Source organism: Semicossyphus pulcher, unplaced genomic scaffold (assembly GCF_022749685.1).
Source record: "Semicossyphus pulcher isolate SPU_LCO1_2020_fin unplaced genomic scaffold, fSemPul1.0.p SCAF_3, whole genome shotgun sequence".
Lineage (NCBI taxonomy): Eukaryota > Metazoa > Chordata > Actinopteri > Labriformes > Labridae > Semicossyphus > Semicossyphus pulcher.
In genome coordinates this window covers 4509623-4537490 of record NW_027211704.1, presented here as the reverse complement: position 1 = coordinate 4537490, position 27868 = coordinate 4509623, and the positions used below count along the sequence as shown (strand labels likewise).

Sequence of the window (27868 nt, the reverse complement as noted above, 5' to 3'; positions counted from 1 at the left end):
ATTCGCGCTAGCTTAACGGCGGCGCGTTCAGCTTCAGTAAAAACAATGCAGCGTCAGCAGCATGTGTAGAATATAGCGGCTGTGGATGAAAGGAGAGTTGACGGGTGAAAGTCTAAGACATGTTTTAGTTTACGTTCTGCCTGTTCAACAGTTGTTTGATAAATTACAGAAACAGTCAGAGATGATTTGATGTTTTGTTTTTTTCATTCTTAATTCTTATGATTTTGGCGCTGGTGATTTTCCTTTGGCGCTGGCTTAAACCTCTTTGGGGGGCGTCAAAAATATCTCTCTGCAGGAAAAACCCTGTGTGTGTGTGTGGAAAGATGAATATGACAGCAGTGTATAAGAGCTTTGAGCGGTCTGAAGACGAGAGAAGTGCTACATAAGTGCAGTTCATTTACCATTCACCATTTGTCCTATAACAGTAAACAGATTTCCAACGCAGTATGGAAAAGTGCGTTTGATTGAAGTAATTTCCAGGTCTGGATAAGCATAAAAATTGTTGTGTTGCAGAATATTGCCCCTATTCTCTTTTCCTTTGAAACGCATAGATACGTAGCATCACAAATAACCAAATATAAAGCTTCATTATACATTATGCAGTCATGTAGTTATCAGAAAAGTAAACATCTGAGTTACTTCCTTACATTAAATAAAGTGTTTTGCAGAGACATTTGGCGGAAATAAAATGTTACTGTTTCAATATGCTAAGGGGATACAGGAAGTACCAGACAGAGAGCTTTATGAGTAGAACATCATCCAGCTTCCTGGGTAGGAAAGTGTGGACTGAACAACCAGTAACTGCACGTTTTCCAAGGGCAGGTGCTACAATCTCAAATATAAAGCAACATATCAACAATAGCAGTTGATATGTAACATAGTTGAAATATATAGTACAGACTTTGTAACCATTTACTCACAAAATAAATCAAATCAAATTTGTTTAGCGCCAAATCATAACCAAAGTTATCTTAATACACTTTACAAAAAGAGCAGGTCTAGACTGTTCTCTGTTTTTCTTTTATTTAGAGAGCAATCTCAGATCCCATCGGCTATAGTCTGAGATGATGTAGCCTCTGGAGACACCGGTGAACGTGCCGGGCGGTAAGCGATAAACGACTTCTTGTCAAGACTTCCTTTTCCGCCTGCTGCGTTGTTACAGAAAGAGAAAACGTTTTCTTAATCGTTATTAACGGGTCTTACCTTTGCTGATACTTTAACATCATGATGCAGATTTGTAAGAAGTAAAAATTCAAGCTTTGTCAAGAAAACTTTTTAAATGCTCGTTCATTGAACGGAGGTCGGATCGATCTGATGCATTCGAGGAAGTCGGGAAATCTGAACGCTGAGCGGCAAGGGAATTCATCTCAAGTTAAATTTTAGATCTAGAACAGACTGTTGGCTGAATTTACATGCAGATGTCTGTTTAAAGATATTAATAAGAAGCTCAATCGTCGTCAGATCACGCTGATGGGAGCAGCGATGTCATTACGCCGCATTGCTGTTTTTTTTCCATACGCCGCAGCATGCAGATACGTGATTGGTCAATGTTACTCGGACTACAAATGTAATTCAAACGGAAAGCAGAACACTTGCCTTCCCGGAAATCCACGTCCCTGCCTACAGATTTTACCATGTAGACTATTCAACTATGTAGAATTTGTAAATAGAGCTTATTTAAAGAGAGACCCAACACGAATCCACCATGAGTAGCACTTGTCAAAACACTCAAACTACTGATGATCATTTGAAAAAAATTATCAATAGAAACATTTCATGCCAACCATCATTAGTTGCATCCTCCCTCAAGGTGTACAGAAAGTTGAGATGCATAAATCAAGAATTTACCAAGAAACCAAGCAATTAAGACGTGTCTTATTCTGCAGCATTGACCGACGACTTCAGCAGGAAATGTATTGCTGTAACTAGTCGTAATTAGCTGTCCTCTGTATTGAATTCCATTGCTGCAGTCTTTAAATCATAATTAGCAATCTTCTGAAGAGTGTGCTGTAGAAATGTTCAGAAATTGGTACTGATACACTGATTATTATTGCAAGAGAATCGTTTATTCCTGCTGATTTCTCTCAGGATTGCAAAGATGATCATACTTGTTAAAAGATGGATGAGGAGCTGATGTGGAAATTGATTGTGATTAGTTGTATCCTGCCTCCTCAGCAGCATTTACACTTCAGTAGTAAGAAAATCCTTAAGGTGTTACAGTATAGAAATAGGGGCGTTGTGGCGCAAACAAGACTCATAACTAGAATGCGTGGTCAGCTGATATGGCAGTTGTGTTGAAGGCTTTACCTGTAATTTTGTGTAATTTGGTTCCCTTTACAGTGCAGTCTACACTAGAGCAAGCTCTGTTTTGAGAGGTAGTTTCCTCTCTGCAAACTCTGATAACTGTAATCAGTTATTATTTTGAAGTATGCAAAAATGGAGGGAAACACTGCTCAGCAGCGGCAAGCCTTTCCGCACAAACTCTTCTCGAACATAAGAGAAGAAACCCCACATTCAGGGTGCACGCGTCTGAGTGAGTGGAGGCTTCTGTCTGTTGTGAAGTACGACACAAGCTGCTATCAAAATTGCTCTTTGTCTCGCTTGCATACTGTGACGGGAGGCTGTAAAGACTCTGTTCATCAGGACTTTTTCTGTCGTGATACACGGAAGCAGGCCTGAAGATTTACTCTGACAAAATTATGCCCAAACTGTAGCAGCAACTGTGCGATGATGAAATTTTCATACTTCTTCATAAATTCACATCTCTTTAGAAAAATATATACCTTTGTACGATTTGTAAAACTTTCACTTTAGAGCAGGAACAGATGACTAATTGATAAGGATGGATGATGAAAAATTAATAAAGAACCATCTTGATAATAACGAAACCTTCTTTCAGTCATTTTTCGAGCAAAATACGTCGATCATCCAATGTAAGGATTTTCTTCTTTTCCTCTGTCTTATATCAACTGAATATAGGTGGGTTTTAAACTCTGGGAAATTGTAATTGGCATGTTATATTATTCAAAACATTTTATACTGATAATGAAGCTTATCTCTTTATATCACAGTTAAAGTCGAGATTGAACGGCATTTCGAGAGCTTCCGTATCGTGACGTATTTCCGAGTGAAACAGGACGTGCAGGCGGGACATATCATTAGAGGGATTTGATTTGGTCGCTGAGAAGTGGGCGTAGACAGACGTTCTCCACGGCGCAGTAGCTAGCTAACTGACCGAGCGTTCTTGGTCCTCTGCGGCTAAATTTTGCAGATTGATTGGTTGAAATTGGTTGGTGCTAACTTACGTAAGCACACGTGATATTTTGTTTTACAGGAAGAAAAAATGATCGGATTTTGATATAAGAATAAGAAGAAATGGATTTTCTATATTGCCTATATTGTCAAATAGATAGAAGCAATATTACCGGGGATGTGATCTAAAAGGATTAACATGACATTTTTCATTTCACCTCGACTTTAAGATGGTGTAGAAAACTCCTGCAGTTGTTACAGCTGCAAAATCAGTTGTTCTAATGCAACAAACGCTGTTATTTTCCGTGTCCAGAGAAGTACTGGAAGAACTTCAGGCTAGGATCTGGTGATATGGATTTAACACAGAATCTTTCCAAACAATTGTTTTTCAACCACTTTGGATTTACAGTGTTATTTGGTTTTAGGCCAGTTATATTACCCGATTTTTCACGTTTTTGGTCGGCCACTGATTTGTTCAGCTGCCCCACACTTGTCCCACTTGGCTGCATGCTTCTGTGTGAAATGCTGAAACAAATTGTGTTGCTGCTGCTGCTGCTTTTAGTTGCCAAATACTTTAGACACACAGTTTACAGTGGTTTGCGCGTTGTCTGACGCTGCAAAACTGAACCACTTCCAGACAGCGAAGGAGCCTCTTTTGGGAACAAAATACTATTTCTGTTGTGGGGGCTAATTGTGCTCTAGCCTCTGCCTTCACTTGCACTACAAACTAACTAAATAACTACAATACAAGCTGCCAAAATAGCAGCCCTATGGGTGCATAGAAAGTAATGGACAAGGATACATTTTTGCAGTCTTTTGAATGCAGTATTTATTTGAGCCAGAGTATGATGGCAAAGCAATACAGCAGAGCGAAGCGGAGGGTGCGTCTGCTTCTGTGCATTGCATCCTGGTACATGTAGGCACTGCCAGTGCTGCTCTGATAAAGGGGCACTCAGCTTTTTTGACTACGATTGACTACATTTACCATCAACTCTGATTCTGAAAAAGGCACTGCAGCTCACATCTACAATACAGAAAACTGTGAATGTTTTCTATTAGAACTGTGTCAAAATTTTTCAGGCTGGAAAAGCTGCATTGACAGGCTGAAAAAAGCACATCAGTGACAGATGGCCGGCTCCGCTCAGTGTATTGCACTAATTGCATGGCACTTTTCTGGTTTGCTGCTGGAAACGAAGGTATTACGCCCAGATCACTAACAAATGTGAACAAAGAGCAACTTTGAAAGTTTGATCCATTCTTATTGACGCATCCTTTAAGGCTCATTTCAATATTTTTACCTCCACTAGAAACCCAGTTGCAGCCTCTTCTGAGCTCTCCACTCTGTGTGTGCAGCTTAGCCCTGCTCTCTCCATTCATTTTGCTCAGGGCAGCCTTCCTCTACCTTCCTATTGATCTGCTGTGCAGCATCAACATGCTGGAGTGTCAATTAGAGAGCCCCTCCTGCCCATCTGTGAGAGCAGAGCTACAGCTCGGCTCTAAAAGTTTCCCTGGCTGCCTTTGCCATCCAGCAGCTGCTCAGGTCTCAGAAGATGAAGAGGGGAATAATCTGCTGAAAATAAATAGACATTTATTTCAGATGTTTCCTTGTTTGTATCTATAATGTTCCATTTGCAGTACTAGTTGGACTGTAAAAAGCTTTGGGTAGGGATGGGAAAATTGTAGTGTGAATATGATGGAGTTTGAAGGTGTAGGGTTGGCTGGTCTGCACAACACATGCTCCAGCTTCAGAGAGAACACATCTCAAGTGTTCCCTGCTGAAGTGCATTTGTAAGGGCGGGCAGGAGGGTGGAAGGGACGCATACAGTGAAAAGAGATTCTGTTTGTTGCAGAAGCGGGGTCTACAGTTTCTGGATCACATCTCCTTCCCAGTGAGTTAACTATTTATTTTCTCCCTTCACACATCAGCACTTTATGTTTTCCAGAAAAAGGTATCAGATTGCTTTTTCATTCAGCATATTTACATATTAAAAAAAACAGAAAGCCAGCGGGAGTCTTGTTGAATATATTGACTGGCATTTACAGGAGCCCATTGTGTTGAATGTGAGAACATGTAAACACTAACACAGTGACAAGCCATTGCTGCAAGATAGCTTGTAGGTCCTGTGCCTCATGGGGGAAGGACATAAAAAATGTAAGAAACTGTTGCATAGCAAAATTTGAATCGATATCTGTATATTGGTTTTCCCCCCAACATGAGTCATCTACTTGTTTTTAAGGGAAAAACATCTCAAAACAACCTTTTTTTATATATAGTTGGGACAGATACTGGCGTCATACAGTAGATGATTAAAAAAAACATCTTAAAATGCGAATTTGGTTTCATCAGGACCTAAAAAGAAATGCTCTGATTGAAAATTACTCTTGATGACAGATATGTAGACGAAGCAACATCCGAGACGAAGTAAAAAAAACACCCACACTGGGTCTTCTTATGCACCTTAAAAAAATCTTAATTATTTGGTAATATTTATGTATAATATAAGTGTATTAAGTTAAATCTTTTATTCTAAATTGCCTAAACTTTAATATGCATGAAGTAAACGGCTTCCTAAGCGTATGGAAAATATTTTTCTAACTGTCAGGTTCTTTACCAGAATGAAGGTGTTCCTGTATATTCATCTGCAGCTGAGGCTCGCATGGCCATGTAAGAACACACTCTTATTTGCCTGAAGGTTATTGTGTGGCCTTTTGAAATGAATGCATATTCAGAAACACGCTTTTGCACCTGAGGAAAGGTTGTTCTCCTGATATGAATCTCCTGTAATTCCTGCAGCTGTCTTTGACATTTTGTGTCGCTGGTAAGCATTTTTGTTGTTTTCCCTCATTTCTCTGTTGTACATATTTATTGAGGCACGCCATTACGGGCTGATCTGTAAATACAAACTCATTTTGTCTTCTCGTTCAGCACCTTTACCTTCTGAAACGCTGTTTTCCTTGCAGTAGGTTCATTGTAGGGAGGCTTGAGAATTATAATACAAAGCGCAGAGTTGAGTCTGTGTTACTTATATTAAAGCTGAGTTGTGGAAATAAGATACATTGAAAACACTGCTAATGTGTAACCGGATTTCACTGAGTATGCTAATACAGCGCCTTCCACTCGCTTACTTCATCACCACGTGTCACGTTGAGTAGAGCTCTGAAAGGTGGTCTGCCTTAACCCCTGTGCCTGATTAAAATCTGAATTCACCAGAGTGAGGGCTGTTTCTAAAATGATTTATTCAGTGGATATATCCACCCCTCCCCCATAGCACTCAGATCTTTAAGATTAAAGAATGAATTACCTACGTCCTGGTCAAAGAAGAACACTTTAAGATTTCCATCTTAAACAAGACCAAACAAGCTGATTTACATGATAATGCTGGTCCTAATCTTGTGTGTGGTGAACTATCTTTTTCCATCAGCTGCACTCGAGATGCTCCTTCAGATTGGCTCGCTGTTTTACAGTCTGAGGGAGATATATGAGCCGTCTCTCCACCTGCGTGTCTTTTGTAAAAACATGAAGTTGGATGACATCTGTGAGAAATCTGAAGTCTAGGCGGACAGTTTCATATTTGAGCCGTGTGCCGTTTTCTTTTGCTTATCTACCTATACATATCTGTGTTGGCAGCCCCCTGCCTTCTCCTCAGTGTTCGTCCTCATGTTAGATATGCTGGTGCATGGTCTGTATTTGGTTACAGGGGGGCTTAGGTGAGTGGGCTGCCTCTCCACTTGTCATGTGCTCTGCAGCAGTTAAAGTGGACCTGCAGTGAATCAACTCTGAAAAATTACTTCTCTCTCAGTAGGAGATAGTTGGGTGTATTCAAAGGACCTTGTCACTTCCAATATGCTCTCAATGAATCTCAGCCGTTGCCGATCCAAGGCTTCAACCCACTCCTCTGGAAAACCAATGTCTACAGGCCTATTCTGCCACTGTGTGCAGGGAGATTGTTCTTTCACAGCCTATTACAGCTTCAGGGTTGAACAGGGTGTACGTACGGGACAGCTTGTAGTGGCATATTTTGTGTCTGTGGTATGCTAGTATTGTGTTTGTGTCTCTGTTTGTGTATATAGATGTACTCAACAGGATAGAGCTTTAAACATGCATTACATACTAGAGATAGACCGATATGGGTTTTTCAGGGCCGATACCGATACTGATTATTAGTAGTCAAGGAGGCCGATAACCGATATTTGGAGCCGATATTCATTTGCAGTAAAAGTGAAAATATTGGCGTCAAAATTTTGAATAATACAAACTCCAACATTTAACTTTGTTTAAATGCCTTTAATCATATGTTTATTAAACAAACAAACAAAAAGCGCAGGGAGTTCCCAGGGTCAGCAGCATCTCTTATAAAGTTAACTGAAAATTTAAATAAATAAATAAATAACTTCCTGAAGTTTTATAAAGTAAATAAAACAATATTTGCAAATAAATGAACTTTTTCTCCTCTCCGCCGTGTGTGTGAGCACTCTGCATGCACAGCTTTCACTGCTGATTGGCTGTTACCCGTGCCATGGCTCTGCGTGTAACCAATCAGTGCTGTGGGTGGGACAATGCTGGAGACAGAGTAGTGGCTGCAGACAGAGAGGCGCGGCTGCATCAGAGCCAAAATAACCCAGTTTTAAATTGATCTCTTATCGGCCGTCGGATTTTAAAAAAAGGCCGATGCCGTTATGCGTCAAAATGCTGAATATCGGAGCCGATAATCGGCCCGGCCGATCCCTATTACATACCAGCTACAGTCACATCCCTGAAAGAATAAACTGGATCACATCTATGCAGGTGATGTTAGGTATAAAGTTGAAAAAGTCTGTTGACAGAAACAAAATGATTCGTCTGTATTATTTGTATTGATTTGTTGTTTTGTATCAAAAAGAATCAGTGTTTCTTGAAGCCCAAGCTCAAATGTCCTAATATTCACATTTAGGAAGCTGGAATCAGACAATTTGACTTTTTTATTTTAATATTACTCAAACTCAATAATCTATCATCAAAATAGTTTGGGATTATTTCAATACTTGACAACTAAGCAATCAGTTGTAATCCAGTCTTACAATATAATACAGTAAACATCTTTGGGTTTTGGACCCATCCCGAACACAAAAAGCTGCTTGAAAATGTCACCTTTAGCACCGCTAAATGATAATGTAACCTTTTTACGCTTTCAAATTCATCGATCTGTCAAAGTGAAAAAATCAGATCAGAGCAGTTGATAATGACATGCAGCCATATCAAGATTGATCTGCCACCCCAGAGCTGAAAATAAGGTTTTATAGTGGTCAAGCGTGCAATTTATCGAAGCTCTCTGTGTTCAGTATGCGTGAAATATTTATATTTCCCCATGAGCTAAATAACAGAGACCAGTGATGTGGATGTTATTTCAGTACAGTTCTGCTGTGTTAATTGCAGCCTAGAATCAGACGTCAGCTTTGTTAATGCAGTGATATCTTCAGGTGGTTATTTAGATGTCCATGTGTAGTACCATAATTACAATGTAAAACTCTTGGACCATACCCCTGTTGGTATGTTGAACTGTTCTACCCTAAAAGGCACAGACTCAGCCATGCTTAAGAGACTCTGAGAGCCACATATGAATTCCAGTATAATACACTGTCTGTAATTGTTTTTGCCTGTAGTAAGCAGAAATACAGAGGAAATGCTGGAGTGGTCCATTTGGCATTTAAGAGATATCGGCTTTATCAGGACCCTGTTCAGTCCTTTTTAACGTTAATGTTGTCTATCTAATGTTGTGACTGGCTTTGCGGCAGAAATGGTGATTACTTTTCAGAAAATACTAATACAGAAAAACACAAAGCAACTACACAGGACAGCAACTTAACGTGTACTGCTAAGTGAGCGCTGCAGGGATGAGATATTTTTGTTGGCCAAACTGGAAGTTAGCAGTCGCTCCGGGTCCCCCTGCTAAAGCAGATGGGATTTTTCCATTGGATTTTCGTTAGTTTTGTGTTCAGTGCAAATAAAATGGCAAGAAATACAAAGCTAATTTTAGGCTATAAACAAACTTCAGTACGGTAACATGATTCCAACTTCAAGACCACTTTTCTGGTTCAATGTGATGATGTTTCATGGAGCTGACAACCCCTGTAGTCTCACCAGGGTTCCCACGCGTCCTGGAAAACCTGGAAAATCTGGAAATTTAGAGACTAGTTTTCCAGTCCTAGAAACACCTGGAAATTGATTAAAATGACCAAATATCCTGGAAATAATTTCATGTTGTCCTGGAAAATTTAGATTTAATTTAGTCCCCCGCTCAGCACAAGTTCGCCGCCTCAACTCCGGTCGGGGCTCCCAGAGCTGTCACATTCAAAATCGAGTCCTGCGAGCGATGTAAGATCGCCGCCTTTAGACGCTTTCTAACCGACTGAAAGACGATAGAAAAGTATGACACTTGAATTTTATAATCTTTTTTTTTCAATACATTGCTATGTCCTTTCAGGTGTAACTCGGATAGATGTAGGCTTAATGAACGACTTCGCTCCATCATTGCGCCTCTGTGCTTTTTACACAGAAGACAGAACATGACAGGTGTAATAATCCCGCCTTGAACTGGCAGTGTAAAAGGGGCTTGAGACACTTCATCGTGAACCCTGCATCATCAAAAAAAGGAGGAATAAAACTTGGGTTAAATGTGTCAGTACTAGGCGTACCAGTAAATGATATATTTGAGAGCAAGTGCTTAGAACAGTAGTATTCACCGTTAACCGATATGTTCAATATAGTAAATGTTTGAGCTGGAATGAAAATAGACCTATTCTTTGTCGACACTGATATGAGTATGCAGAGGTACTGAGAGTGTTGCCGCATATCAGAAAAATATAAGCCGATGTACCTCTGATAGGTCCGTATTTGACAATATTACCCAACAGATATATTGATTGGGCTATTTTAAAAACTGCAAAATTCACAGCTGGGCTATTTACTGACATATTTTGTGACTTAGTACAAAATATGAAAATCTATTTTTTTAACCTCAGACATTATTTCAGGCATCTGACCAAAAACCCATTAAAAAAGATTTAGTATGACAAGGGAACAGGCAGTGCCAAAACATTTGGGTTTTGGGATTATTTGTGCAGCACTCTCTGTCCACAGCAGAGTCTTGTGTTACCAGAACCAGAAAACTGTCTCAATATGTCAGTTTGATGTAAACTCAACGACAACAATAGGAAAAATGATAATCTAAGACTGTCACATTATCGTGATGAAGGCTGAGTGTGTCCGCCAACAAGGCTGATGGCTGAAAAGGAAGCACAAGGATCTGACTCAGCCCTGTCAACCTTGAGAGTTCATGGAAACCTTTAGAATTCAAAGTGATGGACGTAGGAAGGCTGTATAAAAGAAAAGAGAGGAGTTGGAAACAGAAATGTCTTTTCATTCCTCATAATGCTGCAGTAAAAAGGGTTAGCAAAAAAAGAGGTACTGAAAAGCTCATCCCGATACAAATGCCTACCCTCTTTTCTGTTTCTCCCTTTCTCACAACTCTTCTCTTTTTCATCTTTCAGGAATTCACTCTGAAGCCTGTGGACCTAAGCAGGCCTGAGGGCTCTGACATATACCAAATCCCTGCCCAGGGGAAGGGGGAGATTAAAAACTTCTGATTGAGGTGGAGAGGAAAGAGACACACAGAGAGATAGAGAGCGGGGGGAGAGAGAAAAAGCTTATCGTTCACCTTTGTTCTTCCCTAATGCCCCGAGTGAAGGATCTCCATAGGCAAGTCTGTGAGTAACAGCCGACACAAGAACAGCTGCCTACCACCACTGTGGTCAGATGATGGAGTGAGAGAGTGAAAGAGGAGAAGAGAGCAGGATTACATCCTGTGAAAGAGCCCAGCTCCTATTCTACATTAATTGAATGCCTGGGAGAGAGGAGAGACATGAGAGGAAGCATTTTCTGTGCCAACTCCTTCAAGAGGTATTGCAATTAACCCTCTGGCCATCATAAAATAATACCTGGCTGCTGTTGTTTCCTGATCGCTGGGTCTGGTTGTACGGTGCGGATGTGTGCTCGGGCCGTGGTCATGTTTCAACCCCCGGCGTGTAGACCGGATCGTACCGGCTGCCAAAGACACAGCCTGATTGTGCCGCTGCTGCTGCTGCTTCTCCACAGCTCCCTGAAGGCCGCTCAGGCTGCCAAACCCAAAGGGCCGGGACACACACATTTGAACTCCATCCGCATTGACGGGGATATCTCCTTAGGAGGGCTCTTCCCAGTGCACGCCAGGGGTCACGATGGCAAGCCGTGTGGGGAGCTTAAGAAGGAGAAGGGTATCCACAGACTGGAGGCCATGCTCTTTGCCCTTGACCGTATCAATAATGACAATAATCTGCTGCCTAACATCACGCTGGGGGCGCGTGTGCTGGACACCTGCTCCAGGGACACTCACGCCTTGGAGCAGTCGCTCACCTTCGTGCAGGCTCTGATCGAGAAGGACGGGACTGACGTCAAGTGTCTGGGCGGGGGCGCGCCGATCATCACCAAACCGGAGAGAGTGGTGGGCGTCATTGGGGCCTCCTCCAGCTCCGTCTCCATCATGGTGGCCAACATACTGCGCCTGTTTAAGGTAAGACATCAGCACTGTCGTTTTGTTTGTGTGAGCATCGAAGCCGAGAAGCTGCGTCTGCTGCTGAGCACTGTATGAGACTGAAAACTGTGATTTGTGATGTTTTTGCTTTATTGATCCTCTTATATATTTCTTTGAATAATTAATAGCAGTGGCTGGAAAAACAACAGGAGCTGCTGAACACTGTGAGAGCAATATGTGTAAGATATCTGCTGCCACACAATGGACACTTTCATAAGTTTAGAGAGGAGATCCCGTGGTAAATCTCATCACTTGTGCCCTGCAGGAGTTCGTTTCTAAGCAGAGAGAGGTATTACCTGTCACTATACAGAGGTGATTAATAGGATACGGCTTGATTTCATTTTTACCCCATAGCCCTCATATTCTCCATTCAGGTTGTTGTTTACATCTGCTTACACTATGGAGAAAAAAGTCCTGTTATGTACATTTGGACATTTGATGAATTATTTAACGCACATTTTATTTTCCACCCAGCCAGCCATGGCAAGCGTAATAGCTCTTTCTACTTTACTGAAGGTGTGATTGCTGTTTACTGCTCGGCTCACTTCAGAAAAATACACCTTTCTTTGACTTTTGAAAATAATTACTTTTTATAAAGTTCTGTCTCGTGTTTGTAATAGTTTCATGGGCAATTACACATTTTAGCACACATATTACTCAAATCACTTTCACTGGGACCGACGGGGTGGTGGCTTATTAAAATTCTGTGGTAATTAAAATGAGAGATTCTTCCTCAGATAGCGCTCTGACTTCATAACCAACTTCAAAATGTATTTCAGAGCCTCTGTGTTCTGCTTTCACCTTTAAAGGCTGATTAAAATCCTGACTCCAAAGTTTACTTTCACCTTGATCTCGCATGAAAATTCCTGCCTAATCAGGAGGAGAATTCCCTCTCGTCTTGCATAAAAGAACCGGGAGGTCAGGCGGTGGCTCAGTCACTAAACTCTCCCTGCAGCAGATTTCTGTGTCTTAGTTAAGGACACTGTGGATGTCCAGATTTTAACTGCCACAAAATTGGCTCTAACCTCAAGTATTTGCACTTCAATTTGTTCGTTAAAGCATCAGACGGTTTTGCTTTTTTTGCTGTCGGTGCACAGAGCAACACAGGATAAAAGCATGGCAGGTTTTACAAACCAAGGCTTATCTAGGCTTTATTTTGTTACAAATATTACCCAACTGCAAACCCAGTGCAAGTGTAACAGAAATATAGAAGAGTTATCAGCTGAGACAATCTGTAAGTAGAGTATTTTTATAACCGATTAATCGCTACAGTCATTATTCTTTACTTTCTTCTCTGAAAGCAACTTCTCAAATGTGAGGCAAAAACTTCTCTCTGTGCCACCGCGTCTGTGACAGCCATGGCCGGAGGTAGAATGGTCGTGGGGTGTCCGTCTGTCTGCTCTGTGTCGTACCAATTTCATGAAGGTGATGTCTCAGGACTGCCTTTTGGGCATTTCTTTAAATTGGGTAAGAAAAAACAAGATGTAAGCGTGTTCCAAGAATGTGAGATGGGCATTTTCAATATTTTAATTATTTTTACTGATCAAAAAAAGGATAGGTTAAAGAAAGACATAACTGATTTAACAATGGTAAAAATATTTGTCCCCCTGATGCGCTCAGCTCTGATGCTGAATGCTAGACGATGACTATACCAGACCAGACTGGCACTGCTTCCTCTCCTGCCTTCCAGTGAGATCAACACCATGCCATCCATGCCAAAGCCATGTAGGAGAGAGGCTCTGACGAGGCGCAGAATATCACTGCAGACCCATGATCAGGACGTAAACTTATTATATCCCTGACTGCAGAATTCTGGTGTTTTTATAGCACAGATGATGTCAACCAGTAAAAGAGAGTGTTGAAGGAAACGAGACGTCACATGCAGGCTGTTATACCAACATGCTCTCAGCCCAGGTCATTAAACACCTTCTGCGTCTGTGTGAGACGCTGTGACAAAGCGTCACACTGTGGTTAATCACGTCAGCAACGTGGTTGATATGAAGCTATCTGCAAAAAAAAACTGCGTGGTTAAGTCTAATAAAAACTCCATGCAGATGTTTAGAAGATTGACAGTAAACATGGGGAGCTGACATTCACCAAAGCACCACGAGTTGGAGTCGAACCCTCGGCTGACGCCCTCTCTTGGCGCCCTCTCCACTGACTAAGCTAAACAGGTGCCCCTCCATGCAGACTTTTTGTTACTCTGGACGTCTTGCCAGACCACCGCCTTCGTCACTCAGAGAAGCTGCTCTGAGCACCTGTCGAAAGTATCTGCAGTTGTTTGTTTTTAGTTGTTCAGCACTGCTGCATCTTATACAGATGTTTAAGAGTATCTTGTGTGTAAGAATGACAACAGACTGGTTCCATTGAATCAGTGAGTTGTGGGGTTGCTGGTCTGTTGGGGTGTAAAGTGGGCAAAGGGCATGAATACTAAAGTATTATCAATGTAATTCTAAGAAAGGTGTATTGAGGCAAAATGCAACAAAGAAGAAGCAAATCTGTATCAGCTCATGTTAGTGAATGGGTTTGGAAGATTCAGAGCCCTAGATATCGGTGAGGATTTGATTTACTTTTTTTAATGCTTTACATATTGGTTAATCTAATACTCTCCAGTAACAGCCTGCAGTATGTGTATGATTAGATAAGCTCCCTGATTCCAGAGTGTTACAAACCAGACAGGATTTATCCTGCTTGTTGAGGCCCCCAGCGTTAACCAGACTGAATCCAGTGTGACAGAGCGCACACACGCTAAGTTTGTGCATCTTTAATATGTCCTGATGTTGGTGTGTTATTTTCTCCAGCTATTCTATGTCTCTACGAACGGGTGTGCTTTCTATAAACCATACAATAACACACATGGTGGAGCCCTGTGCGTGAACTTTATATCTCTCTATCTGTCTCTCACACATAAAATATGCGTGTATGCGTGCTCACACAGGTAGGAGCTGGTGTTGGCCACAGTAATGAGCCTCTCCAGCAGCGTGTTCTTGATCCCGCTCTCACATGGAAGCCTCAAATCCTTCGTCATTACCGCGGTGCTCATTCCTTCTTCATTAATGCACGTAAGCGGTGTCCTTGCATATTTAATTTGGAATTCTCTGATCTCCTTTCTCCTTATCCTCAATGTATATATTAGCCGTCCCCTCTTCTGCCTTTTTACATCCAAACTGCTGGAGGTTAAGAAGCAGCTTCAGTCAGACGGCAGTCAGTTGACTAGATCAACACAGGGAGATTTCACCAGTTCATCCTCAGTAAAGGCTTCTGAGTCACACTATTGAAAATCAAATATTGTTCCAGGCAGTTGCCAATCAATCAACATCCGCTCTAATTGAATAACAGTCGTTACAACAATCAAAAAAGGGAAAAGGCTCCTGACGTGATGTAAAGCAGTCTGTTCCGTCCTATAGATTAAACAGTAAACCTTTAATGGAGAGTGGTGTGTGGTCATCCAGACGGAGTCTTGAGTTACGGCTTCCTGGAGGATACACGGGTCAGCCGGATGCGAGCTCCTGGTCCTGATGGATCTGCTGATGGCCCGGAGGTAACTAACTTAACCTAACGGCTGTATCATAACACACCCTGTGCAAGCAAGAGATAATGTGCTGCATGACCTACCATGCAGAGAGAGGCAGGATGACCAGCAGCACTGCGTCTAGACATTAATGTTTGCTTTAAATGGAGGCAATGCATGCACACGAGGACAAACTCGGCATACTGATGAGCACAGGCGGACACTTAAACATGTAGACATGTGAATTACTGTACGCTTGTACAACCCTTACAACATACCATGCATATAAACACTTAACACACACAAACACTAGCAGACACGAAGGCAATCAAGCACATTTGCACGCCAACCGCTTTAAACAGCAGCAGCAGCTGCCCTGGTGTAGTTAGCAGGTTTAGAGAAAAGTGTTTCCTCAGCACTCAGCTGCATACAGATGTGCTCCTCAGCAGCTTGATGAATATTTTACTCCCACCTTATGTAAGGGTAACACAGGGAAACCAGGAACTGCAGCTCCAGAACATTTCGCTGTAGCTCCACGAGAAGAGGGAGCCGCTGTGACAAGCAGTTGGGGAAAAGATAATTCACTATCACAGACAAGTAATGTCAGATGATTGCATTATTCATATGCAGAGCAGATGTGTCCGCGAAGTTGATTCACGTCAGCTAAAACACAGATTGTTCTCCCAGGTCCGTCCCTTCTGACTAGTGTTTGTCTCAGCAAGATGTCCTGACAGGGATTTCCTTTTCTACTCAACCGTAGCAAAAGTTTGGATCTCGCTCAGTGGGAAGACAAAGTATCTTTTATAACTCTTCCATTTGTTTCATTCAGCGGTGCACATGAGTTGCACAATAGAGAGGCACTGACCCAGAAATAAGAAGCTCAGAGCGTCCTAGCCTTTAATGCTCACTGGAAAGCATTTTGGTTGCTCCTTGTTCTGACATTACAGTTTACTGCCGGCTGGACAGAGCATCTCACAGTGGCTGAAAGGGCTCGTTTCAGTAGTGAAGGGGAACACAGAGGAGTAAAAAAGAGAAGATAAATTTAGAGGAAGGAATGAAGAAGAAAACAATGTTTTCATGCAAGAGCACACAGGCCTTCAGCATCCCACTCATTCTGACATTTTCCCCTCACCCGGAGTTCAAACTCTTGTTTGTTGGAGACACATAAGCTGACCCACTGAGTTATTGTTTATGAGACTTCACATTGTGTAGGAGCCTTTACTACTGTCTTGCAACAGCGAATCACCTACCTGAGATTTATAAAGCGATGCCAGCAAAAAACAGAACATCAACACCTACCTGATCATCTTTTCATTATCCGGCCGCCTGCTGTTTCTTGGCTGCTCCTGCATGGCATGCCTTTAATTAATGTGAGGCAGTTTAATTGGTTAGAAACCTCAAGGGTTAAGTGCTCCAAACTGACAAAAAAAAGTAGAGCAAATAATATTTAGTGCTGGATAAACACCAAAGATTATGAATAGTTGATTAGAGGTTCCCTGAGCTGCCATCTCTGAGCTTCATTTCAAGTGAGTTCTTGTGGGATTTTGGACATGATAACATTGCTGGTAAAAGCATGTAAATAATGAACCACAGTGGTGAATTATACATTTTTAAGGCAGATTAGCAATTATGCATGTTGTGCCTGTTACTTCAACAACTGTGATCCAAGTCGAGGCACGGCAGCTTTATTTATGTACCACATTTCAAGCACAGAGGCAACTCAAAGTGCTTTTTAGCTAAAAAAAACAAACATTAGGATGATATTGGCAAAATACATTTTACAGTGCAGTTTTAAGTCGCTCCAAATGCAACAGAAGTGTAGTAGAGAAACTTTAAATTAAATACACATAAGAACAGCAGAGAGTTTAACTTGAACTTTAAAGATTTTAAATATTTAAAGTTTTGAAAGTGGTCCGTTTAAGATCTGCAGTTTGTGTCTGTTTGCAGCAGCTCAACCTGTTTGGTTCTGACTCGAGGAATGGCTGACTCCTTCCTAAAGATCAAAGGGCCTTCTGGGTTTATTTTTCCCAAAGAGATCAGAACTGTAGTTTGTATTAGATTTGGCCGTTCAGCGAAAAGATTATAGACGATATAAGATTAGAGTATATTCCCTTTCTTTTTCAGTTCAAGGTCAACCCTATTTTAGCCAATGTGAGAGCCATGTTTAACTGCAAGACAGAGTTTCAGAGTTTTCCGTATGCACCGTATGACGGTTCAATGGCTGAACGTTAAAACACATTTTTAGCTGAAAACCTTCTTAGTGTTTAAAGTCAAGGCACTGTCGTATTTAACAATATTGTTTAACCCACAGACTGTATAAAAAGATGACAGCTCCCTAAAAGTGAAGCCAAACTCTCTCTATCGCCCCCTGCTGACTGGCTGCAGTATAGGTCATAAAGCCCGCCTCCTCCATGTTAACAGATGGGACATGAGTCAAACTATAAAATCAAAATACACTGCATTTTTCTCAAACATGGTTTCTGTCATTATAGTTAGTTCTTATCATGCTGATTTATGTCCAAGTGTTCATTTTTCTGACAAGTTTACTTTTAATTAGTTATTTGATGCTGTCAAAATGATGATTGACAGCTCTGTTGACAAATACGGCTCCTGCAGCTGATCTGTTCCGGATTAGCAGAGTAGAGAAGGAACGGTGAGAGGAGACGTAACTAAAACAATCACTACAGTCATTGAAGTTCCACCCGCCGATCTGTACTGCGCAACTCTGGCTTGGAATGACGTCACCATCGCAAGACGCGTTGTCCATCTACTGTATATACACAGTTTTTGGTACAACCACATTTTAGTAATCAGATCTCTGGACTAAAGTTATCAGATAAACAAGCAATTTCGAGTTTGTGGCAGCTCAAGTCGCATCCCAGAAGCCCAGCTAAAGAACAGCAACACGGATTTGTAACGTAAACTACTTATGCAGTGTTTGTTTAGGAGAGGGGAGATCTCTGGAGATAATTCTCAGTAAAAAACCCTGAATTAAACACTTATGGGTCATATTAAAACTTGGTTTGTAAAGTTTATAGCTCACCGTGTTGTTTGTCCTGCAAAGCTCTGTGTACAATCCTGTAGCTCAGACACAAGTGCAGATATTCATAAAGGCAAGTCAACTCAAGGTCTTCTTACTCCTTCTTACCCTTTTCCTGTTCTCTGGCTCTTGAGCTGCTCTAACGAGTACATTTCCTCCAAAGAGTATCAATAAAGTGCAGCTTATCTTTATGTATATTTTCTTATCTTCTGGGGCCGCCTTAGCTCGTCAGACTGAGATTAAATGATTTAAAATCTAATCTATCTCAGATTTAATTAGAGCTTTTTGTTTTAATTTCTAGCAAACTCTCGATGCATAAAGGGAAACAAATCTTGGGTATAAAAAGAAAATCGTCTAAAACATCCATTTAGAAACTGATTTCATCGTCTATAGCATAGACCAGGGGTGCCCAATCCTGCTCCTGGAGAGCTACCTTCCTGCATGTTTTAGGTTTCTCTGTACTTGAACACAGATTTGAATGATCTGCTCGTTATCAACTGAAGCTTCTCAGGGGATTGATAATGAGCAAAACATTCGAATCAGGTGTGGAGCACGGAGAAACCTAAAACATGCATGAAGGTAGCTCTCCAGGAGCAGGATTGGGCATCCCTGGCATAGACTGTATAAAAAGATGGACGACATGACAGCTCCCTTAAAGTGAGGCCAAACCCTCTCTATTGCCCCCTGCTGACTGGCTGCAGTATAGGTCATAAAGCCCGCCTCCTCCATGTTAACAGGTGGGACATGAGTCAAACTATAAAATCAAAATACACGCCCGATACATTTTTCTCAAACATGGTTTCTGTCATTAGAGTTAGTTATTATCATGCTGATTTACATCCAAGTGTTCATTTTTCTGACAAGTTTATTTTTAATTAGTTATTTGATGCTGTCAAAATGATGATTGACAGCTCTGTTGACAAATGTGGCTCCTGCAGCCAGTCAGTTCTGGGTGAGCAGCTCGGAGGACGATCCGCGAGTGGAAACGTAACTAAAACAATCACTACAGTCATTGAAGTTTCCATACCTGTGAACGTTAACCTCAGACCAACACAGAGAAGTTGTTCTGCTGTTAAACACGCCGCTGTGCGGGATCTTTGCTGTTTTTTCGGTAAGTTAAGTGCGGTTTGGGGTAAGTGTTTGGTTTAGTGGAAGTGGCTACGGCTGCTTCACTCGGGCAATCTCTCCTGCGCAGTCTCAGGCTCCATATGACGTCACCATTGCAAGATGGCAGCGCCTATCACAGGGGCTATTTTGGCATCAATTTCATACAATGGGAGCAGATGGAGACGCGTTGTCTATCTATATATACAGTCACTGGTCTATAGTAGCAAATTTTTGCCTACTACTAGCATGACTCATTTTTGAGAGTGTGTGTGTGCCTAATGGGGAAAAAAGCACTTATAACTTTAAGTAAAGCTGCAATTAGATGGCAGCCTGTTGATGTAAAAGCCATCAGTGTCAATCTCATTGAAAGAATAAGCATATAGAGGAGACCCAGTCACACAGCTAACAGTGAGGAGGACGTCAGGTATCATTAGCAGCCGACAGTTTCTTTCATGACTCCTTGAATTGTGAGCCGATGTACTCGGCAGCTGTTTTTGTGGTCAAAGCTCCATCTCGTGCCTCTCTCCCAGAGGTGCCCACCGTCTGCTTTAGTGCAACCTCTTTTAGTCTGTTAATGGTTATTTCCCTCTAGGTGATCGTCTGCTCCTGTAAACATTTTAGCCTCGGACCAGTTTGGTAAAATGTTGGGTGAGTCTGATGGGTTAATGCACCGCAAAAATGCTTTCTTTTCCTTCTTTGGCAGCAGTGAGGGAAGTTGTAGCTCGAAAGGAAAGAAACGCTCCGTTTGGTTTTTCTTTGACTCTAAAACATTTAAGTACAACCTTTGTGCTGAAGGGCTTTTCTTCCAATTTTATGAAAGTATGTTTTAATGAACATTATGTTCATTTTAAGTTCATGTGAGAACCATCTCCTCTTTGTCAGCTTTTCAAAACACATTATTTGAAATGTATCTTTTCGCTGCTGGCTTTTTGCTCATTTTGAATGAAGCAATAACCTGAGCAGAGTTTCAAGAGAGGATTTAATCAAATCTTCAAATTTGAATGCATGCTTTTTGTTTTACTTCACAATTTGGTCTCAGACAGAATTGGATCAGAAGTATAAATTAAACCCTCTTGAATCGTCTTGTATTAATCTCGTTTCACAGTCTTATTTCACTCCATGTCTTGTGTGTGTATAAAAGGAAGTTTGACAGACCTTGAAATCTCACATGACTTATTTTATACGGCACTTCATTATTTTTTTACACTGAGTTTCATCACTGCTTGGATGAAAATTGTTTCCTTGTTTATTGCGTTTCATCATTATGCTCGCCCACACTTTTAATGACTCTGCATCAACATGATAAATGGCACAATATGGCAATAATATAGTTTCAATTATGCTAATCCTCCAGTATCCGGTATCCCTCTTATGGCGCTCGTATGGTGAATCTTTCAAAACAAGAAAAAACAGGTTTATGTCATGAAATTTCATGCTCCATCTCGCCGTGTTCTGATGGTTTTTTATTCCCCTATAAAAGTCGCAGAGACACAGTGGAATGACGGCCCTGTGTCACATTTGATTTAGCAGCTCATTTGGGGGAATGACAGCTAAATCAAGATAAACTAGTATCGGCCCATCGGCGCATCACGCTTCAACCAAGCCCATTCATTCAGTGAGCCAGTGACAGTATGATGGTTAACGCTGACTGCTCCACTATGAAGCAGTTAAAGACGCTTTTTCCTCTTCGCTGTACACACACTTTAACTTCATGAGATGTCTAGCTTGAGTTAGGATTGTTAGCAAGAGCGTTTCGTCATCACACTTTGTGCGATGTGATGTTGATGCAGATACTATTACAAAAGTTGTGTTTACAGAGGCATGCTAAGAAAAAGAAGCAGTTAGATTGTCTTCTATGTTTTAATATAAGAGCACTTCTAATGAGGAGATATTACAATCTTTGAGGGAAAGCTCGACTGTGACATTATTGCTTTAAAGAGGAAGCTGCAGCACACATGGGTAGATAGTATAGGGCATTGTTCCTTTGTAATTTTAAAATGAGAGCCATTTTGGCCACAGTACTGTAAGTCATTGTGGGAGCTGCAGATAATAATCCTGCTCAGTTCAGGGAGGTGATATTTTTCCATTTCGGTCTTTTCCAATGCCATTTTTTCACCATCCTCCTCTGCCCTCTCTGTCCGCCAACTGCTCCATTAACAAAATGCTGACTGTCGGATTGTGCAGCTATTAAGCCAACACTTTAACATCTATTGTCTATGATATTACATGTGGAGAAATAGTATTATTCATCTGCTGAACAGTTTGATCAGTCAGAAAGAATCAGACTCTGCAACCTGTTGTTCTCTGACCACCGGAGGGGCTTCAGCATCGTCCGCGTCGTTTCATTCTGCTCATGCACAAACCTCCTCCACCTACAGTGCTACCCTCAGTCCGCCTCAACACATGAGAGAGGCATTTTGAGGGAAGGGTTTTTCCCCCCTGATTTTGCCAAATCCTTAATCAGACCCACCAAATTTCAGCTTTTCACAGACTGACTCAGACTTGATGGACATGCAGCTGAGCCATTTCCTGCAGGGCGTGTCGGCCTGTGCAGGTGTGGGGCAGATTACTGTCACTCACTGTTGATTCATGCCTGTTTTTAACTCAGCGGTTCCCAATCAGTTTGCATTGTGCCCCCCTAAATTGAAGCAATGTCTTTTTGCAACCCTTTGTCACTAGATGCATACATCTGCTAGTCTTGACCAAGTAAAAAAAAAGGGATTATTTTCTTTGGAGTAATTTTTAGAGGGAAGGCCCTTTAAGGTCCCCATGAAATCCATTTAATTTTTGCCCCAGCCTCCTCTGGATATTGCTTTGCTCCAAATGTAGCTGTTTGTGTTGAATTCCTCTGTTATTCGGTGTCATTTAACAAGATGGCAGTTTGTAACCACAGATATAAAATCTATGTTTTCTTGGCCAGCTACCTTCGCTAAGAGCTGATTGGTTGTTGAAACTGCTTTACCAAGTAATCAACGTCTCAGCTTTGCAGTTTGCACCACTTTTCCACCGACCTCTCCCTGCAACTTTAAAAGGGTTTTGTCTAAAACAAATCTTTGGTCTGAGCTGGGTCTCTCGCTGTCTCAGAGGGTCACTTTGACAGGACTTTGTGTGTGTGTGTGTGTGTGTGTGTGTGTGTGTGTGTGCTGAGCTGAGCCACGTCCGCAGCGAGCAGAGAGCCGAGGACAGAAACTGTGTGCCCTTAAATGACACCAAAACATAGCAACATGGTCTTTATCTGTACATTTGGATGAGGTGTTGTGAAAAAAAGTGCATAATAATGATCAGGGAAATGCTGATCTTTGTGATTTTAATTTAATGTATCTCAAATTCCCAGATTCCATTCATGTTGTTTTTGCATGCTGAAATCATGCGGCCCTACCTTTACTTCCAGCACGGCTGTGCCTGTGTGTGCAAAGCAAGGTCTATTAAGACATTTTTCGATGAGCTTGGTGTCGAGCAACTCCTCTTGCCTGCACAGAGCCCAGGCATCAACCCCATTGTTAACCTTTGAAGGGACTAGAATGCCAAGTGGGAACCAGGCCCTCTTGTCCAACATCAGTGGCTGACCTCACAAATACTCTTCGGGCTAAATGGGCACAAATTCCCACTGACACTCTCCAAAATGTTCTGGAAAGCTTTCCCAGATGAGCTCTGGCTGTTCTCGCTACAAACTTTACTATAGCTGTGCTGGTCAGCTGCCCACCGACTTTGGCCATGTAGTTAAGTTTATATATATATCAGTGTTTCTGCTACATACATTTTGTAGATCATTGATGCTGCTGAAAAAAGTCTTAGAGGAAACACTGTGTATCTGTACAGCGCATGAGTAATAAATATGTCCATCCCTTTCTATGACATGATTGGTTATATGTATTTTATGAATGAGGCATGCCATGAAAAAGTCTTGTGATTCAGCCCATTTTATTTAAAAACGGGCCACTATGCTTTGACGTAATGAATGAGCAGCTGAAGTACAATCCGGGTGCTATCTTTGCTCTCAGGAAAATAGCACACTATCTCCATTAAGGCTTTATTTTCCACTTGTGTTATTTTTCTGTTGGGTGACTAAGTGTTGATTCACGGTGACTCATTTGCCTAAAAACGATAAGTTCTGACACCACAGGCCACAAGACTGACACTTCATAATAACAGCTGAAAGAATATATGACAAACGCGTCTGAGGTTTCACAAAGATGAAAGATTGGGAGTGATTTTAATTATTTTTTTAATCTGGAACAATTCCTGATTACGTCTGTGTAACCATTCGTGATAGGTGCTTACTTTCTCCTCACTGTTTTTGTTTTGCATGCATTAAAAAGACAAATTACTGGTGGCAGGTGTTGGCCTCCTCTGTAGGATTTCTGCACGCAATATGTTGAGTACCGCTGTGTAATTATATTGTTTTACTCTATAATTATATTTTGCCTTAGTTGTCATCTCATCTCGCCAAATTCAGGCCAGTTATTCTCCATGCAAATCAGACGTAACAACATTTCTTTTCTTCAAGGGTTGAAAAACGTCCATCCAGACTCCAAATGCAGACCCTCTACCATCTGCCAGTGCTCTTCACATGCCAAACACTCTTGTGTTTGTCTGTATGAGTGTGGGTGGCTGGGTTTGAACACATATGTGCATGTGTTTCTTCAGGCTGTTGGTTCACATATTTCACTGTGTACATTTGTTAAGTTAAATTAAATCCTCCATCCGAATCGACACATGTTTTTGATTCAACATAAAAGCACACAGCGTGGAAACGGCCTTTCTTCCCTCATTGTATAAGGTGCTGTAAACAGACAGCTCATTTAAACAGCATACAATCCATCAATGTTGATTATGTTTTAATATGACATTACTAGCGATGTGTCCCGTGCCTGACAAAATTATATTCAATCACAGTTATCCAAATAATTGAATAATAGAGAATAGAAATACAAACACTTACGTTAAGAAAACAATCAAATATTTTCCTTGAGTGTAGTAAATCCTTTTAACAGGACGGCATAAACAAGTGTAAATTAATAAAACCAACAAATATTGTTACTTATACGCAACTCATGTAGGCTAATCCAAGATAATTGGTTCAAGACCTCTGAATCACTGCTCACATCTTTGTGATGTGTCAGGATGATCAGGTTTTTGGTTTACTGTAAGGACCACAGCGCACAGAGAGAAGGTGACAAGATTTTACCTTCCCTGCTATTCACGAGGTCTGTGCTTTACAGTGAGTTTTGAATTTGCACAGAGAATTGCATCTTGCATTCTATCTGCATTCAAATGTTGGTTCAATACTAGGGGTTGGACTAAGTACTAAATCAAATCAAATCAAATTTTATTTGTATAGCGCCAAATCATAACCAGAGTTATCTCAAGACACTTTACAGAAAGAGCAGGTCTAGACCGACTCTTTGTCATGTTATTTAAAGAGAGGCCCAACATGAATCACCATGAGTAGCACTTAGCAACATTCGGCACATTGGCAAAGAAAAACTTCCTTTTACAGGCAGAAACCTCGAGCAGAACCAGACTCATGTTGAACATCTGCCTCGACTGGACGGGCCGAAAAGTGGGATAGAAGGAGATGCAGGATAGAGACACAAAGAGAGCAACAACAACAGACACATACTTATGGTGACAATGCCAATATTAGTGGTACACTAGTGTGAAGATTAGCAAAAAATAAATTAGCGAGAGAAGCAGAGTAATGATAAAGGCTGTAGTAATCGTAATTGTAACAGTTGAAGTCAACAGGTGTACTATTAGCATTAGCAGCAACAATAATGATGCTATGGGGAAGACTGATGTTAGAAGTTGTTGCAGTCGAGCAGGTCCACAGCAGCAGGCGGTCTGCAGCAACGATCCCCAGGACTACCCAGTACTGATACGGCAATCATCTGATACAATTACCAATAGACTCATGCTAAATATCACTAGTTTAATTTACAAATATACGGTGCTCTAAACAGTTTCACTGTGATTTTTACTCAGCGCGTCACTACTTCATGACTCCTCGCGGTGGCGCTTAAGACATGAATGAGGGTAATGTGAACAGAAATTAATTGGCTGAAGAAGAAGTTAATCAGATATCGTCATGTATATTATTGTCTCGCAATAAATCAATCGTCGCAGAATCGCTGTGTCGTGATATTATCGTGTGCCACTTATTGCGTATTGTATCGTATCATGATTTACCCTGTGATTCCCAACCCTATTCAATACTTTTTCACTGGGGGTAGCCAGCTAATCCTGCGGCTTGTGTAGCTCGTGATGAATTAAGGAAGTTAAAACATACGAAAGACATTTTCATTTTGTGGTAACGATATACAGAATATTGTCATATTGCCCAGCCCTATGTGACAGTCCTACACTGATTCTTAGGTAGTATTAGCTGCCGCTGTCAAAGGCACTGTAACACAGTTTTTATAAAGCAGTTTACTTGCACCCTTCAAGAAGTACTGATTCTGTCTCTCCTGATCAGCATACAAAGTGTCCACTTGAGATTTCATAAAGTTTTCAGGAGATACTAAAGCAGTAGGTTCAATTTAATATCCACTTTCTGATGTTAAAAATCTACTTTAAAAAGTTGCTAAAAAAGCTGAAAACACATCCAATTACAATCCAGCTGATTCTGTGCAGCAGCTGGCAGTTTGATTGACAAACGCAGCTACACTGCACATTTGGGAAACATTTTCTTACTGGCGGGTTTCTCTCTTGTTCGGAACCTCAACATGGCTTGTTTAAGGTTATCAGATATATGTATATATAAAAAAACATCAATAATAGTAGGTTAAATAATGATTAGGTTTGAAAAGAAACATACGTTTTTATACAGTTCTTCTATCCTGATTTTTTTGTATTTAATACTTTTAATTCCAGCAATAATGTTGACTCATTAATCAGTTAGAATTTAAAATTGTGACTTGTCTGATGGCCTTTAACTTTGTACTTCTGCTTTACATTTGAGACTTTTATTGTGTAAAAAACAGAGGTGGGATAGATAGATGGATTCTTTGTCCTCAAGGAGAGTTGCACAAACAACTTAGACACAGAATTGTTCATAATAATACAAACACACAGGATTCCACAGACACATAATTACCCAACCAAGACACACACATGGATTGACCCTTTGTACCGCTCACACTGGATTTCCTTTTACTCAGGAGGATGTTACTCATTTAAATCTCATATGGCTGCAGGAACAAAGCTCTTACTGAAGTGTTTTTGCACATTTCTGCACAGGCTCCACCAGAGGGAAGACGGTAGAGTAGTTGTAGTAGCAGTAAAAGAGTGGATGGTCTGGGGTCATGACTGTGAGTGCTTTGTGGATCAGAGATGAGGTGGCACAGACAGATGAGTCGAGGCTGTGAATACAGATGAGTTTTCTGGCTAAACGAGTTATCTTATTTAGTTGAGCCTGCTCTAACAGGACCAGTGCAGCACCACTGTGACAGTTTGGGAGTTGCTTTATTAAAGGAGAGCTGACTAAACATGAGAACCTCTTGAATAACTGTGTGACTGTCTCCTTTATTTAGTTAAACAGCCGTGGTCCTTTCTGTTCTGTATGTTCACCGCATACTAGTTTGAGCTTCCTCCTGCTGCTCCAGTTTCCTCCCACTGTCCAAACACATGTAGGTCAGGTCAGACTGGAGACTCTAAATGGCCTATAGGTGTGTGAGTGCGTGTTTGTCACTTTTTTGTGTTGGACCAGTTTCTCTTTATGCCCACTCCTTCCTCTATAAGAGCTTTAATAGGAAGAAGCTAGTATGGAAAATCTATTATTGATTATTTGTACTAAATGCAAGCTGCAAATGTCCAGTTTTAGCCCTTTAATACTCATCCTTTTGTATCTGACAATGTAAAGATTGAATAGATAGATCTAAAGGAAGAAGTAGATATATTAGTTCTCAATTGATTCTCACAAAGCAATTTGGACATAGCTCAAATCTCTACAGTTCTCACTGGCTGCTTGCGAATACATCAAGTGTGAGCAATAATTCCATTCATAATGTTATTATCATCCGTGTATGACTAAACGCTAACCAAATTAGTTTGATAACGTGAGTGTTTTGTCTCATGTAAATGATTACCAGTTTAATATTTAATATTAGTCTGATTATTTAATGTCTTCTACATATACCTGTTATTAGGCCGTTATCGCTATATAAGCATTTGCAATAAAGACGTCACAAAAGTCTGAAGTTATAGCGATGAAAAATACATGTTTTTGTGTAAATAAGCCGAGCTTTCTCACTAAACATGCACAGATTTTACCTTTTGGATGAAGCCCTGGTATTTGCTTTTATTTATTTATAAAGGGCTTCTTAAAAAATTGGCTCTTTATTTGTCATCCCT

General features: G+C 41.0%; 1 protein-coding gene across 1 annotated transcript in view; it reads left to right on the top strand.

The window, feature by feature from the left end:
- Positions 1–11273: 11273 nt before the first annotated feature.
- The window catches only part of LOC138605689 (metabotropic glutamate receptor 4-like), a 155208-nt gene continuing 138613 nt past the window's right edge, over positions 11274–27868 (top strand). The window contains exon 1 of the mRNA XM_069678091.1: positions 11274–11837. Coding sequence (XP_069534192.1) covers positions 11274–11837 — 564 coding nt within the window. The remainder of the gene's footprint in view (positions 11838–27868) is intronic.